This window comes from Patella vulgata, chromosome 9 (genome assembly GCF_932274485.2).
Source record: "Patella vulgata chromosome 9, xgPatVulg1.2, whole genome shotgun sequence".
NCBI classification, from domain to species: Eukaryota; Metazoa; Mollusca; class Gastropoda; family Patellidae; genus Patella; species Patella vulgata.
Window position 1 is genome coordinate 1746243 of NC_065887.2, and position 16717 is coordinate 1762959.

The 16717-nt window shown below is 39.3% G+C and overlaps 1 protein-coding gene across 1 annotated transcript in view; it reads right to left on the reverse strand.

Annotated features, from left to right (window-relative positions):
* The window catches only part of LOC126832468 (uncharacterized), a 135437-nt gene that overhangs the window by 66800 nt on the left and 51920 nt on the right, over nucleotides 1–16717 (reverse strand). The window contains exons 58-74 of the mRNA XM_056103230.1: nucleotides 15695–15943; nucleotides 14683–14904; nucleotides 13946–14092; nucleotides 13547–13662; nucleotides 12680–12957; nucleotides 11607–11899; nucleotides 10879–11031; nucleotides 10428–10631; nucleotides 8402–8572; nucleotides 6061–6343; nucleotides 5580–5830; nucleotides 4852–4989; nucleotides 3670–3859; nucleotides 2770–2951; nucleotides 1802–2026; nucleotides 1077–1414; nucleotides 364–532 (exon numbers count right to left, since the gene is read on the reverse strand). Of these exons, the coding sequence (XP_055959205.1) occupies nucleotides 364–532; nucleotides 1077–1414; nucleotides 1802–2026; nucleotides 2770–2951; nucleotides 3670–3859; nucleotides 4852–4989; nucleotides 5580–5830; nucleotides 6061–6343; nucleotides 8402–8572; nucleotides 10428–10631; nucleotides 10879–11031; nucleotides 11607–11899; nucleotides 12680–12957; nucleotides 13547–13662; nucleotides 13946–14092; nucleotides 14683–14904; nucleotides 15695–15943 (3609 nt within the window). The remainder of the gene's footprint in view (nucleotides 1–363; nucleotides 533–1076; nucleotides 1415–1801; nucleotides 2027–2769; nucleotides 2952–3669; nucleotides 3860–4851; nucleotides 4990–5579; nucleotides 5831–6060; nucleotides 6344–8401; nucleotides 8573–10427; nucleotides 10632–10878; nucleotides 11032–11606; nucleotides 11900–12679; nucleotides 12958–13546; nucleotides 13663–13945; nucleotides 14093–14682; nucleotides 14905–15694; nucleotides 15944–16717) is intronic.

Sequence of the window (16717 nt, forward strand, 5' to 3'; positions counted from 1 at the left end):
AAAACCCATGTAGAGATACAGTTAAGATAATTTCTGTATATCTAGTTAAAAAGAGTTTTGATTGCTAGATTCGCATTCTAAGAGGAGAAGATGACTCTTTTGACTTGCTGCCTTATATCTATAGATTCACAGAACTATATATTTATTATCACACCCATACGCCATTACAACACACAGACGTTTATTACAGGTACCAGTAGGACAGGTTTATTGCATGTGACCTACCTGTGTCGTTTATACATGTATATTGTGTGACCGTCTGTCATGTTAATAAAGATACCAGTAGGACAGGTATATTGTATGTGGCCTATCTGTCATGTTATTATAGGTATCGATGGGACAGGTATATTGTATGTGACCTACCTGTAATGTTATTAAAGGTACCAATCGGACAGGTATATTGTGTACTATACTGGGTTCCATCAGGGCAATAATGACCAACCGGACATGGTTTATCGATATAACTTGAACTGTTAGAAGTACAGTAATATCCACCTGGACACACATCACAACTACCTTGGTTAGTTTTATCCTGTATAATTTAAAAAAACAGGTGTTAGTTCTATCCTGTATAAACTAAAAATACAACAGAAGCTCTTAAAAATTATTACTATTGAAAAATATAGACATTTATAAACTTTCTCTAGATGAAATGAACCAGGCTGAAGAAGACAGGCATGTACCATCCAATGTGGTATGAGGGAAATGTTGCCTGGACAGCGGCACTACGACCTACAGGTTCTTTTACAGGCACACAAGACCTCAAGTTTTCCATCCCATCCGAAATAAAATAAAGACTGTTCCTGACAAGGGGAAACTGCATCATTTCCTGTGCAACATCAGGAGCAAAATCCAGACTTCCTGAATAGCGAGTTATCTCCCATGTACATTTTCTTATATCATTGAATAATATTCAAATTCTGGAAATTATAAATGACCGATTTTATGTAAAATTGATAAGCCTGATAAGTGCATGGAAAGCTGTGCATTTTCTAACTCATTGAATAATATTCCCACATTCAATCTAAAAATGTTAAATAACTGATTTTATTTAAAACTGAGAGTATTCTACTAGCCTGATAAGTTCCTGGTGAACATCCTAGTGGTACAACAGAACCTTGTGGACAATAATATCCTGGAGGACAGATCCCTCCTTCTCCTGTATTATTACCAGCAGGGGTGGGGATATCGACGCCCAAGGTACAGTAGAAACCAGAATCGCATTTCCCAGTAGGTGCCGTCAGGTTGGTTCCATCACAATAATCTCCACCTGTACATTGCTGACATTCCATGACATCACCGAGACCTAGCTGATTGCTATATGTTCCTCTAGGACAAGCAGTCCAGTTTCTACCAGTACCTGCTGGACAGTAGAACCCAGATGGACACAATCTATGACCTGATGTAGAATTTCCTGTAAACAAGAATTATCAGATTGCATTTATTTTAGGATTTAGATATTACTTTCACCTTTGAACTATTGCCAAGTATTGTTTATATATAGATCCTACTGTTCAGCTCCGACTGGGTTAATAACAACGGGCATAAGCCAAAGACGTGCGCACAGGACCTTGGTTTTTCGTCCTCTTTAAACGACTATAAGTTTTCCCTTGCCAGACGTTCTGTCTGAATGCATTATCGAAACTGGTAAGTCATTCCACAATCGCGGACATTCTCGGATTGTATACACTAAAAGCTATATCATTATATCAGTGATATTTTACTCTCTGAACTGAGTTGTCAATTTGGTGTATAAGGCATCACAAGTGCTGTAAGATACAGGTATTTTAATGTTTATTACCTGCTATTACTTCTTCTGGAACACAGTAAAACCCAGGAGGACATATATCACACAACCAAGCTTGACTGTAGTTAGCAAAACTTCCAGATTCACACGGTTTAGGTAGACCACTTCCGATTGGACAGTGTAGACCAATCACACAAGGTGTTTCATTTGGATTAGAAACATTATTACCTCCTGGACAATAAAACCCAGCATCACATTCTCCAGATGGTGCTGTTAGACCTGAAACAGAGAGAAAAGGGGTTTAACGTCAACTCTTCATATGGCTCAATTTTTTATTTCAATAATTGGCCGTCACGTGGGGGTCTTAAGTTGTTGGAGGAAACCAGAGTTTGAATAGACTACCCTACTCCTTGTCACATCCAAGCGAAGAATGAAAACCATGTCACTTGACTCAATGACAGACCTGAAAACCTAACACTAGATCACCTACCCCCTCCCCTGATCACAATGTAAAAGTAGACATATCACAGGCAACAAACAAAATAACAATGGTCAAAGATATAAACCACCACGATTTGTAGTCCCACCATCAAAACTACCCTTTAATACCTAACGGGGAAAATTTCCCATCAAGATTTTAAAGACAAAGAAAGATTACATCTTGAATTTACAAACATTGTACAATGATCCTGAATTGAATTATGGTATAATACCCAGTTGATTTATGACCCAGTTGTTTGCAAAAAAAAAGCCAAACCTGAATGGATTAAAACATAAAAATATTGTTCAGTATTGTTACAGTAATTGTATCTTATATCCTCTATACACTGTGTGCCAATGCAACATTTGGAGTGACTTGAGAGTGTATAATTATGGTTGATCTTACAACATATGGTTTTACATTAATTGTATTCTAATCCATATCATGAACAGATAACTGACCAACAGAGCATTTGGTCAATTGTTGACGCATCGAGCGCGATTTCATTCGACTACCATAAAGAAGGCATCTTGTTACTAACCTGTATTATTACAATATTTGCCAACATCGCAATCTGTACATTGTGTTATAGTAGCCAGTCCCTCTGTATTACTGTATGTTCCTGATGGACAAGGGACAGGTGTTCCTGTTCCAATAGGACAGTATGATCCTCTCGGACAGATCAGATGGTCTGAACGATTGGATCCTGTCTCACAGTAGAATCTACAATAAATTACTAATTACTAAACACCACCTTACTATGGAAGTCTCCAATGACCTGGGGACAAGAACACAAAGGGATTCGAACCTAGAAAATTCAAGTTTTGAATCTAGTCTCCAGTTCAAAGGAGAAATGGAATTGCTCCATAACAGAGAGAGAGAGAGAGAGGGGGGGGGAGTGCCATGGGGTTTAGCATCCACTCAAGTTAGGTCAGATAGGGACTAACATATAGTTCAAATTTATTTCAATATTTCCCTTGCTCATAGGGGTTTTTAACAGTGAGAGGAAATCGGAGGGCCCGGAGAAAACCCACGAGGTTAGACAGGTGACTCAACTCCTTGTCACGTACAAGCTTTGACTCGAAACAATGGCACTTTACTCAATGACAGACCTTATGATCTAAAATGCATGTCTTAGACCATTTCCAACTCAATAACAAAGACACATTGTTGATCATAAAATGCTATTATTCTTTCCCAGAATCACAAAGGGATTTGAATCTGGGAAAATTCAAATTGTGAAAATATTTTATTTTTAACCATCAAATTAATATTGTAACAGTTATATCACAAGCACAGAGATAATTTCCTCAGCTACATACAGGGTCCAATTGCTGCTGGCGTTCTCATTTTATGAATGCAACTCCACTGGAAACCACAACGCTGTCAATTATCAATGTAGAAAACTGAAAATTTGCCGATTTACTATTATTAATCTTACCCAGCATCACATGGACCAGATACTTCCACCATAGCCGTCTGCTGACAGTAGGAACCAGCCGGACAAACGGTACAATCAGAAGATGATTCTAATCTAGTCTGGTTGCTATAGCTACCTTTAGGACATGGTACCGGGTCTGCAGTTGCTGCTGGACAGTAATGGCCAATGGGACAACCATTGGCATCAGAGCCTGAAAATTAACAAATTGGAGTAAAAAGAATCAACCAGGATCCTAAGGCCACACAAAAAAAATTCTGGCTCTCAGATACCACTGTGTCATCAAAAATGGGCTAACATTTCCATACGTTAATATTTCCCACGATAAAGGTAATTAACTCTATTAAGCATTAATTGACGAGGAACTGAACACTACACTCTGCTATCAAGTAAGTAAAAATCACGAAAGGCACTGTATAATCGATTGTTAATTTGTTATTCTGCATTTATGACTGTGAGAGAGATGACAAAAAGTATTCTCCGTGGGTAGATTGAGGGTGCAGACTTTGATTTAAATTGACAGCAAAATCCATGCTTTAACTTAACTAATTTAATCTAGATGAAGTCATGGAATTATTCGGCCTGTATTTCAAATTTTTTTCTTATTTTTGGTTTTTCTTTACGATTAAAATAAATATTAAATTTATAATAATTTTGTGTGTTTCTTAAAAATGAGGGAACTAGCTAGATTTTGACAAAATACAAAAAAAACCCATGTCCTCCTGTGTCAATTTTGTTAAAAGAATTGTCTGAGAAGCAGAATAATTTGCATGCATGTATGGGTCTTTTAGCAGTGGGAGGAAACTGGACGATGCGGAGAAAACCCACGAGGATTGACAGACGACCCTACTCCTTTATCACATACAGAGAGAGAGAGAGAAAGAGAGAGAGAGAAATGGGGTTTAATGTCCACTCAACACAAACTAGGTCATTTCGGGACTAACATGGTTAAATTTTATTTCAACAATACGCTTGCGTGTAGGGGCTTTAGCAGTGGGAGGAAAGCGGAGAACCCGGAGAAAACCCACGAGGTTCAACAGACGACCATACTCTTTTATCACACACAAGTCAGATATTGAAACTATTCATCTTTACTCAATGACAGACCTTACACACGTTAAAATATTAGGCCAGTGATCGAACCCTACAGAAATATGCTTTAAAGTAATTTATGACATTATTTACCTTGATCAGGTGTTGATATATTGGCTGATTGTTTACAGAAATATCCAGCATCACAGACATCTGTAGGTGTTACCATGCCGACCATAGGACAGTAGTATCCACCTAGGCATGGTGTACAGTCACTCACCGACAACAAACCTATAATATAGACATTCAATCATAACACTAACATTAAAACTACACAATCTGAATCTGTTTTAATCCACAGGTAAATAAATAAATCATTTTGTGCCTGCTTGCAAATGAAATGAAATGCAATGGGGTGTAGACGTGACCTCTGTTTTTCATCCCTTGGTCCTGCACCACTGACAAGTGGAAACCAGGCTGGAAATTCGTGAGGAAATCTCAGCAAATACAAGGACTGAACCCTGGACATCCTTGTTACTAAGCTAGCACTGTACTCACTGACCCATCATGGTCTCGTGTTGTCTATTATTTAGAAAGTCAAAATATCTCCCTATTTTAGTATTTGACCAATTCAACCCCCTTCACAATCAACTGTAGTCCATATCGGTTATTGAAATAAATCAACTAGCTAATGATTTTTGTCCACTGGTTCCCTAGTCCAACGCCAACAAAATAATATATTTGTGTCAAAGAACCAGAAGGACCTAATGAAGGTCTATCATGATTTGTCAAGGTCAAGAGACAAGAGACGGCTGAACCACTACAATAACTAGTGAACCCACGGACTAATGACTGTTCTTTGTTTTCTGATTTATTTTTACCTGTTCTGTTGTTGAATGATCCTATTGGACACGGAAATTCTTGACTGAATCTTGTTCCTTGTGGACAGTAGTATCCCATCGGACATAAAGTTGTTGAGTTGTCGAGGAAAACAATCCCCATGGTGTTGTCACAGAAATAACCAGCAGGACAAATCCTGCATTCTGATTGGGTGACGGTGTCTTGATAAGTACCATTCATACATCGTACTGGAGTATCAGATCCCACTGGGCAGAAATGGCCGACTGGACAACTGTAATCAAAAAATATTTAAATAGTTAATTAAGCTATACAAAATAGTTAGGCCATACAAGTAATATCATCTGTAGAAAATGCCAAAGGTTGATAATTTGTCAATTCATCATATTTTTGTAAATATTGAAAGGAACTTAGACTTTTCTGGACTGATAGTGTAGTTGACATGGTATTCAAAGTCTCTCAAATAACGATCGGTGGTTTTAAAATACTTATCGTAAAACTTACTTAAATTCTGATGGTGTTGATGTATTTTGACCACCGGGACAATAAAACCCAGCACTGCAATTACCGACTGGCAATTCATCTCCGACTCCCGGACAATATTTACCAGGTGAGCACAATTTACAGTCTGTCTCTTCATCTTGTTGTTGGACGTCCAGATAATATCCTTGACCACATGGTGTAGGGGAGGCGCTGGTCTCGGGACAATAATGGCCGACAGGACAGATGTTTCCAGTTGTATTGTCTCCAGGTGCGGAACTCGTGGATTGTAAAATACAATAGTAACCTGTAACACATGGACAAAATAAACACATGGACAAAATAAACACATAGACAAAATAAACACATAGACAAAACACATGGACAAAATAAACACATGGATAAAAAAATAAACACATGGACAAAATAAACACATAGACAAAACACATGGACAAAATAAACACATGGACAAAATGAAGATATCGACAAAATAAACACATTATGATAAATATTTCAAATTCCTGTTACCATATACATGGTGTGGACACACAAATCACTGTTTATTAAACTGTTTTATTAACTAATAATACAGAGAGGCCGATGCCATGTTCCCTTCTCAAACCCTCTAGACAGAAGTGCCTTTTCCCACCGTGAACACTGGCATGTATAAATACATATTTATATAAGGTAAGTAACAGTAAATATTATGATTATGATTACAATAAAGGCTAACACGTGGGACTCATTGATTGTAAAATACCATAGTTATCTGCAACATGCAGAGAAATATTATTAAAGATACATTATGGGAGATAAGATAAAGAGATGGCAGTTCTTGCTATAATAGTTAAAAACTAGATAGTGTAAAGGCAATTTGCTGGAAATTTCAGTCAAATTGATCCACTATGAGCTGAGAACGAAGCGGGTGAAATTTTTGCATAGTCTCGGTCATCATTACTTAAATCATTAATATAAACAGCCGAGTCTCGATTATCCACTTTTTCTGATTTAATTATCAATAGCCGTTAGCGGCATATAGGAATCTAATCCAGCCAACAACGAAGGCTAGCCTTGACATCGAGAGTTTATTATGGTCTGGATAAGTTAATTAATGTCTAATTGATAATTTAGATAACATTTCAGGCCTAAAGAAAGACTTGTAATAAGCAGATTTTGCTCTTGCATAATGCATGTTTAACTGTTGGATGACACAGCGCTTCACTGGCTGAACGTATAGTATAACACTGAAACAGGAAGCTGTAGTCCAATGCCACCTCGCGCTCCGAGCTACCCCTATTCATTGAATTTCAGCCTCAGGACAGTCCTAGTGTAGCTCTGAACAGACAAACGGACAGACAGTCAATATTAGTATAGTCAAACTCATTAATTTCCTGCGATATCAGCATCACAGTCATTTACAGAGCTTGACTAATCCCACGACAGATTAGAACATAACCCTAAGCCAAGGGATTTTATTGTGCTGTCACCACGATCTGTCAAGATTTCTTTTGGTGTCCCGTAGCGGCAAATTATTTCTGTAAACAGGATCTTGGCAATTACTGTATATGACTAAGGCCATATACTGCCAATTAAACATCATCACTCATAAGTTACAGGTAATATACATACAATAAAACATAGTATTACACTTAATTTAGTGTGGTAGCCAAATAATTAGTCAAACCAATCAAGATTTTAACTAAATCGTGTATAAAAGCCATACTGACAATGATACATACTTAGATGGAGAATTAATAAAACAATTTACTCAGAATAAGTCATTGTCACTTAGTAAGATAAAATTACTAACCAAAATAATGTAGTAAGTATAGGGTAAAAATGTGGTCAAATAAAACATTCAATGATAATATTAATAACAGATTTACTCATAGTCATATGACTGAGTAATAGTCTTAGTTTGAACACTAATGCCAAGTGGAAGTGTGATCAGTCTTAGATACCCATAGAGAGGGAATTGTAGGGTCTTGACAGATCGTGGTGACAGTGCACGCCAAATAAATACATAGGACCTCGGTTTTTCATCCTATCCAAAAAACTAGACAGCTGTCCTTGTCAGGCCCTCCTTCCTGCACCACTGACAAGGGGAAACCATATCGGAAAATTCTGACGAACTTTCTTGTCCAATGGAGGGACCAAACATGCGACCTCCAGGCTAGCGAGCCAGCCTCTTACCCACTTAGCCACCATGGCTCCCCTGTTTAAGTCCATTTAAGAACAAAGCTAGCTAGCTACCTAAAGTTTCAAATAATTTCTTTCCTATTTGAAAAAGCTGTCTAGATGTTATATTATCCTGTCGAAAATACTTTTATAAGGTAAAAATATAACAAGATTTTATGGAACTTACCTGCAGAACAGTTTCCGGTTGGTTCTGATAAACCGGCCGTTTGACAATATTTTCCTGGGTCACATGGTTGTGGAGCAGATGATCTGATTGGACAATAGAAACCAGGTTGACAATAATCGCCCTGCGGAGGGGAGGGTGTAGGACTACTGGAGTTTGATGTACAATACCATCCTATAGAATAAACGAAATGTATTTTTTGTTCAAGATGCATTATGTAAGGTTTAGATAAAGTGCTGGTCGTTCTCACTATAATAGTTATATTAAAGATACATTATGTAAGATTTAGATAAAGAGCTGACAGTTCTCGCTATAATAGTTCAAACATAGATAGTGAAAATGAATATATTGAAAATTTAATTCAAATTGCTTTATCTTAAGCTAAGTTATCACTGTTTGAAGTTTTGACAAGATGTGGAATAGATTATCATACCTCTATTCTAACAAGTGGGAACAGCTTGAAAATAGTAGAGAAAGTTCTCGTGGTAAATGCAAAGATATGTTCGTGTGATATTCCAGTCTTTAGTGTCCTGTAGTCGTGAGTCTAGTGTCCTGAAGTCGTGAGTCTAGTGTCCCATGGTCTGGAGTCTAGTGCCCTGTGGTCTGGAGTCCAGTGCCCTGTAGTCATAAGTCTAGTGCCCTGTAGATGTGAGTCTAGTGCCCTGTAGCTGTGAGTCTAGTGCCCTGTAGCTGTGAGTCTAGTGTCATGTAGTCGTGAGTCTAGTGTCATGTAACTGTGAGTCTAGTGCCCTGTAGTTGTGAGTCTAGTGCCCTGTAGTTGTGAGTCTAGTGCCCTGTAGTTGTGAGTCTAGTGCAGGGATCTTAATCGGCTGTTTTTTGTTGGCTTTAACCGCTTGAAGTTCAATCAAGCCGATTGGTAAAACAATGAACCTACCACTATGGTATCATAAATCAATCTACTCTCGGCTAAATTACAACTGGTTAATTATTGCTTGTTGAATAATAAGTCAATCAACTTGCTTGTCGACTACAAAAACAGTAATACCTTCGTGAGAATCAGCCATTGGTTTATAATCCGAGTAATTAGCACATAATTATTGGTAAATTTGATAATCGGCCAGTAAAATAACCAAAACAAGCTTGCTGACTATTCATAACAGCCACGCGGCAACCGAAGGAAGACGATCTCGGCATGGATTGTGCATCTATCGCGCGCCTTCGAAGCTTTGTATGAATTCCAGGTGTACCGCTAGATATTAAAATAATAATTGGATCATAATTTAATGGTTTCACTGACCAGTTGTTAGTTAAATTTAAATCTTAGTAGAATATAATACTCGGATAGAACACCGAATACACCGAGAAACAGTCATTAATAATATATCATGATTCTCCAATGCTGGATTCTCGATGACACGTGATATCAGTTGGAATTAGGTCAGTAAACCAGCAATACTAGTTTTTGTTTTAAATAGCGTTTACCATTATGATTTTTTATTTTATACACATGCTGACAGAGGCTTATTTTCAAAAAAAATATTGTTGTTATTGTCATTGAAAGCTTTATAGCACAGTTGTATGGAATTTAACTTTAAAGCCATTTCAATTATGGTTGTCACATGATCACTGTGCCGCAAAAAATTTGCAAGTTACATGATAGAAAAAAACCTTACAAATTGTGTTATGAAGAAATACCACGCAGTAATTTATTCAGGAATATTACTGACATGAATTTCAAGCCAGTACGTGAATTAAATATGGACAATTTTCGGAACGATATAGCCTATTACCTATTTGTCATTATATTTGTGCTAATTACATACAGTAGGATACAATATTCCTCATTACAAGAATTATTTTTGTTTAAGTCTGGTTATATTAATGAGAATGGAAGCTTAAAATTTTAAAACCCAGTTCCTACCCGGACATCATTTGAATAAGTACCTTATATGAAGGTGTCTGCTGGTGTATGCAGGTGTCGGCTGGTATGTGCAGATATCCCCTGGTATGTGAAGGTGTCTGCTGCTATGATCAAAGTTAAGAGATAATATTAATATATAATATATACCTTGTGTACATGCTCCTGTTGGTGTTGATAATCCATCTGTTTGACAATAATCTCCTCCGGGACAAGGGAGACAATCGTTGATATCTCTGGCCATGGTAAGGTTATAATACGTGCCGGCTGGACAAGGGTATTGATTGGCTGATTGGGTACCTGATGGGCAGTAGTGACCAGACGGACAAGGTGTATTGATATACGTCTCAGCTCCTGAAAAGATAAAATAATATACATTGAATATGAGAGAAGGGGGAAAAATTGGGTTTAACGACCACCTGACACAAAATACATGTAGGTCATTTCGGGACTGAGAAAACACATGAAGTTGGACAGTTGACCCTACTCCTTGTCGGGTACATGCGGGGAACCACACCGGAAAATCCTGATGAATTTTCTCTGCCAAAGCTGGGATCGAACCGTAGCTCCATAAGAGTTGAAATATTATTACTGTACTCACCTTCTAAACAATAGAAACCTTGAGGACATTCGTAGCACGAGTTTAACCCTGTCACGTTTATAAAGGTACCAGCCCCACATGGCAACGGATCAGTTGTTCCTTCTGGACAATAGAAACCGACGGGACATAATCCACCATCACCTGTCTCCACACCTGTAACACAATCGTACATCGTTATCAAAACAAACATATTAATAAAATCGCGCCCATAAATGTCTTCATTAGCCCAGTTGGAGCACAAAAGTAAGAAGTTAAACCCCATTTCTTTCTGTCTAGCCTTATCCAACGGTTAATGAAAGATCTGGTCAAATATTTTTGTGGACATTAAAAGTAACCCAGGACTACATTGTTTTTCCAACTGTCTATAAATTTGAATCAGGAGTCAAAATACAATCTCCACAATGATCGGCAAAACACGAGTTTTGTCCATAAAATACATTGGTCATTCTGATATAAACATATTGTCAATTTCAAATCTACGGTAATGAAGGGGGTTGGGTGGTCTCTTGTGAAATCATAAGATCTGTCATTGAGTCGAGTGGCATGGTTTTGATTCCCAGCTTGTGTGTGACAAGGAGTAAGGCCGCTGGTTCAACTTCAAGGGTTTTCTCTGGGTCCTCCGATTTCTTCCCACAGCTAAATACCCTTTGCACAAGCGAATCATTGAACGAAAATCATTGACTGCCCCCAAAACACAAACATTTAATGAATTTAATATAAACACTTACCACTGAGAAGACAAGATCCATTAACCAGACTTCTGTTTCCTCCTCCGTTAGGTCGCGCTCTGTCCACACCATATTTACAATAGTAGCCTTGATCACATAGTCCTGTAGGTTCAGATAATCCTTGTTGTTCACAATATCTTCCTCCAGTACACGGTGTACACTGATCGGTACTGGATAATCCTGTCTGATTGTTGAATGTTCCGCGTGGACATGGTGACCAATCAAATCCTGTACCGGATGGACAGTAGAAACCTTCTGGACAAGACTGGACGATGTTTCCATTTGTACAATACCTGCAATATCAACCAAAATATTCTCAAACTTTTATTTGTTTCAGAACAAGGCTCTGACTTCAAAATTTCACAGTGGAGATAACAAATGAAATGAAATGAAATCGTGTTTAATGTACCACAGTTCTGCACCGACTGGGCTAATGAAGACAGGCATATGCCATACAATGTGCTATGAGGGCAATTTTGCTTAGACAGTGGCACTATGGCCTACTCTTATATCGAATACCAAATACCAAGTGATCTTTAAGGTACATGGGAACTTGTTTTTTCCTTCCATCCGAACAACTTTACATGTCCCTTGCCGTCTGCCCTGCACCACTGACAAGGGGGAACAATGCGGCAAAATCTTTCTCTGCTAACGCAAATATCAAACATGGGACCTTACTATACACCACAACTAAACCTTTCCAAAATATCTGTAAAGGATGTGAGGGGGGGTTGGATGGTTGAATGGTTAGCGTGAGTGCGCTGTATCATAAGGTCTGTCATTGAGTCAAATGATGTGGTTTTGATTTGCCGGTTGTACCTGACAAGGAGTAGGGTCGCCTGTCCACCCTCGTGGGTCTTGTCAGGGTCCTTAGGTTTTGAACCATGTGTTAGTCAAAAATGACCTGACAAGGAGTAGGGTCGCCTGTCCTCCCACTGCTAAAGACCCATACACACAAGCGAATTATTGAAATAAAACAGAGCCATTCGCTAGTCCTGAAATGACCTAGTTCGTGTCGAGTGGACGTTAAACCCCATTTCTCTCTCTCTCTGTGTAAAGGATGTGAAACTTACCATCCAGGTGGACAAACATAGCATTCTTCAGCCATTGTATGATTCATATAGGTGCCGTTTTTACATGGGTTGGGTTGAGATGAGTTGAGTGGACAGTAATGAGCTACAGGGCATGGGTAATCAGCTGGTCGAGATGAATTCTGACCTCCAGGACAATAAAAACCTGCTTCACAAGATCCTGTTGGTGTTGACAAGCCATCTGTTTGACAATATTCACCTTCCGTACATGGCGTACACTGGTCCGAGGAATTCAATCCTAGATATGGGTTAAACGTACCCTGAAAAAAATACACAAAATAATTAGCTGACTGGGCTAATGAAGACATACAGTGTGCTATGAGGGAAATTTTGCCTGGACCTACTCTTATATCGAATTCCAACTGTCAAGGGTTCTTGCACGTGCACTCCAATGTGTACACAGGACCTTTTTTCATCCAATCCGAACGACTATACATTGTCCCTTGCCAAAACTGAAAAAAGTAGAAACACATCCGAATGTCTCGATGAACTTTCTCGACCTACACCGGGATCGAATACGGGCTTCCTGGTTGGCAAGTCAACATCTCACTGAGCCTTCACGGATCCATCCCCCCCTCTATTGAATGAAGGATGTTATACTTACTCGAGGATTAGCACGTGGAACAGCTGAGCCTACAGGACTGTAGTTACCTATGGTACATAGTTCACTTTAGTTATCACCTTATACACCCCCTCCCACCCCCTCTATTGAAAGAAGAATGTTATATTTACTCTAGAACAAGCTTGTGGAACAGCTGTGCCCACAGGACTGTAGTTACCTATGGTACATATTCACTCTGTTTTCACCTTATACACCCCCCTCTTTTGAAAGAACAATGTTATACTTACTCTAGAACAAGCTTGTGGAACAGCTGTGCCTACAGGACAGTAGTTACCTACAGTACACAGTTCACTCTGTGGTGTTGATGAACCATTTACACAGAAATAACCAGCCAAACATAAACCTACCAAATATCAATTCATCAGTGTGTGGCAAATATCAAATCATCAGTGTGTGGCAGATATCAAATCACATTTCAACAAGTTAAATATCAAATCATCTTATTTAAGTATGTCAGATATCAAATGATATTTCAGCAAGTCAAATATCAAACCATCTTAGTTGAATGCGTCCAAAAAGTAATCACCCAATCCGGCATCTAATATTTAAACAGAACCAATAGGTTACATATCAAATTAAAATTCAAGACAAATTTTAGCCATTTTCAACAATTTGACGTTTCTCACCTTCGTTATCTGTTAATCCTGACGACTGGCAGTAATATCCTGCTAGACATGTTGTACATTCTGTGATGTTTCTCAATCCTGTTGTAGCACCATAGGTTCCTGGAGGACAAGGTGATGGATAAGCTGTTCCTTGCTCACAGTACGATCCTGCAATAATAATAATCCTCTATTTATATAGCACGATTATACCAAAACAGAAGTTTCTATTGCATTTTCAAGTTTTCTCCATCGAACTATGGAAACGCTTCTGTAAACAGGAACATCTTTAGCTGAGATTCAAATTTATTCAAGGAATCAATGGTTCTGATGTAGCAAGGTAATGAATTCCATAAGAAAAGAGCAGAGAACAAAAAAAAATTTAATTTCAAGATTCACTGATGGTTGATGCAGAAATAAATATTTTATTGTAATATTTTACAGGTTAAGAACTGTACTGGAGAGAGAGAGAGAGAAATGGGGTTTAACATCCACTCAACAATAACTAAGTCATTTCGGGACTATCATAAGGTTTAAATTTATTTCAATAACTTGCTTGTGCATGGGGGTCTTGAACAGTGGGAGGAATCCAGAAAAAAAGCCATGAGGTTGTCACGTTCAAGCGGGGAATCGAAAACATGTCATTGACAGACCTTGTGATTTCACGTGTTAAACCACCCAACCACCTGCTATTCTGATATACCATCACATCTTTATAATCTCTAAAAAAAAACCACTTAATTATTTCCCTTGTTTGTTACCTTGTGGGCAGATGTCAGCATCATTGGTTTGATTGGGTGTCGACATCATTGCAAATCTCTTACAGAAATATCCAGCTTCGCATGGGCCCGTAGGTGAGGCTTTTCCCACCTCCCCACAGTAAAAACCTCCTAGACAAGGGCTACAATCTTGACTAGAGTTGAGACCTGTAGTGTTACTGTATGTTCCAAGCGGGCATGGATACTCATCACTCCGTTTGGTTCCTGAAAATTAAAGCAAACATTTCACAATAAATATTAATGTTTTGTTTACCCTGGTATTATCAAGAAACGGTAAATTCAAAAACAGAAATTTACAGTCTTATTAAAACTTATTGTGAGAGATTAATGAGGATTAACATCCACTCAACACAAACTGGGTGATTTCGAGACTAACATATGATATAATTTTAGGGGTCTTAACCAGTGGGAGGAAACCACATTGCCCGGACAACAGTCTACTCTTATTTCGATTTCCAAGTGTCAAGGATTCTTTTATGAAATGTAATGATGTTTAACGTCCTACTCCGAACTGGGTTAATGTAGATGGGCATACGCCATACAGTGTGCTATGAGGGAAATATTGCCCAGACAGGGTCGCCACAGCCTATTTTTATATCGAATTTCTACTGCCAACGGCTCTTTTATGTGCACGCCAAAGTGAAGATGGTACCTCAGTTTTTCATCCTTCCCACATGACTATATTATGCTGTCCTTGCCAGGCCCTCTGATGAACTTTCTTGGCCAATGCAGGGATCAAACACACAACCTCCAGGTTAGCAAGCCAGTGTCTTACTCACTGAGCCACCATGGCTCCTGAATCTTTTACATTCATACTAATGTGTATACAAGACCTTGGTTGTGCAGCCAATTTGATGGATTAGACAGACCCTAGGCCTACTCTTACATCACCAACAAGGGTTAAAACCCACTGGAAATTCTTGAAGAACTTTCCCAGCCAACACAGGAATCGATCCTGAGCAATGACCTCCCAAAATATTTAACGAAAACATACCTGGTGGACAATAAAATCCCTCTGGACAGGTGATAGTGTCATTGATAACTACCACCCCTAAACTATTATCACAATAGAATCCTCCAGGACAGATCTTACATGCTGATTGGCCAGTTTCATCTTGGTACCAACCACTAGGACAGAGAATAGGTGTTGCAGTATGTTCTGGACAGTAGTGACCAACAGTACAGAGTAGCGAGTCTGGGGTTCTCTCCCCTTGTGGACAGTAGTATCCAGCCGTACAATTCCCTGATGAAAATAAAATTAACAAAATAAGTTATTATTTCTAACTAGCAGGATACCCGGCTGCGCTCGGGGGTCATAACTCCGAAACCAGAAGTGGTAGACTAACGCCACCTGGCCTATGTTACTCCCCGGTCCGAGCTACCCCTATACCCCAAATTTCAGACTCGGGGTAGATCTAGTGTAGCCGCCAACCCCGAACAGACCGGCTTCGTTCGGAGGTCATAACTCCGAAACCGGAAGTGGTAGACTAACGCCACCTGGCCTATATTACTCCCCGGTCCGAGCTACCCCTATACCCCAAATTTCAGACTCGGGGCAGACCTAGTGTAGCCGCCAACCCCGAACAGACCGGCTTCGCTCGGGGGTCATAACGCCGAAACCGGAAGTGATAGAATAACGCCACCTGGTCTATGTTACTCCCCGGTCCGAACTACCCCTATACCCCAAATTTCAGACTCGGGGCAGATGTAGCAGCCAACCCCAACAGTCTGACTTCGCTTGGGGGTCATAACTCAGAAACCGGACGTGGTAGACTAACGCCACCTGGCCTATGTTACTCCCCGGTCCGAGCTACCCATATACCCCAAATTTCAGACTCGGGGCAGACCTAGTGTAGCCGCCAACCCCAAACAGACCGGCTTTGCTCGGGGGTCATAACGCCGAAACCGGAAGTGGTAGACTAACGCCACCTGGTCTATGTTACTCCCCGGTCCGAACTACCCCTATATCCCAAATTTCAGACTCGGGGCAGATGTAGCAGCCAACCCTGAACAGTCT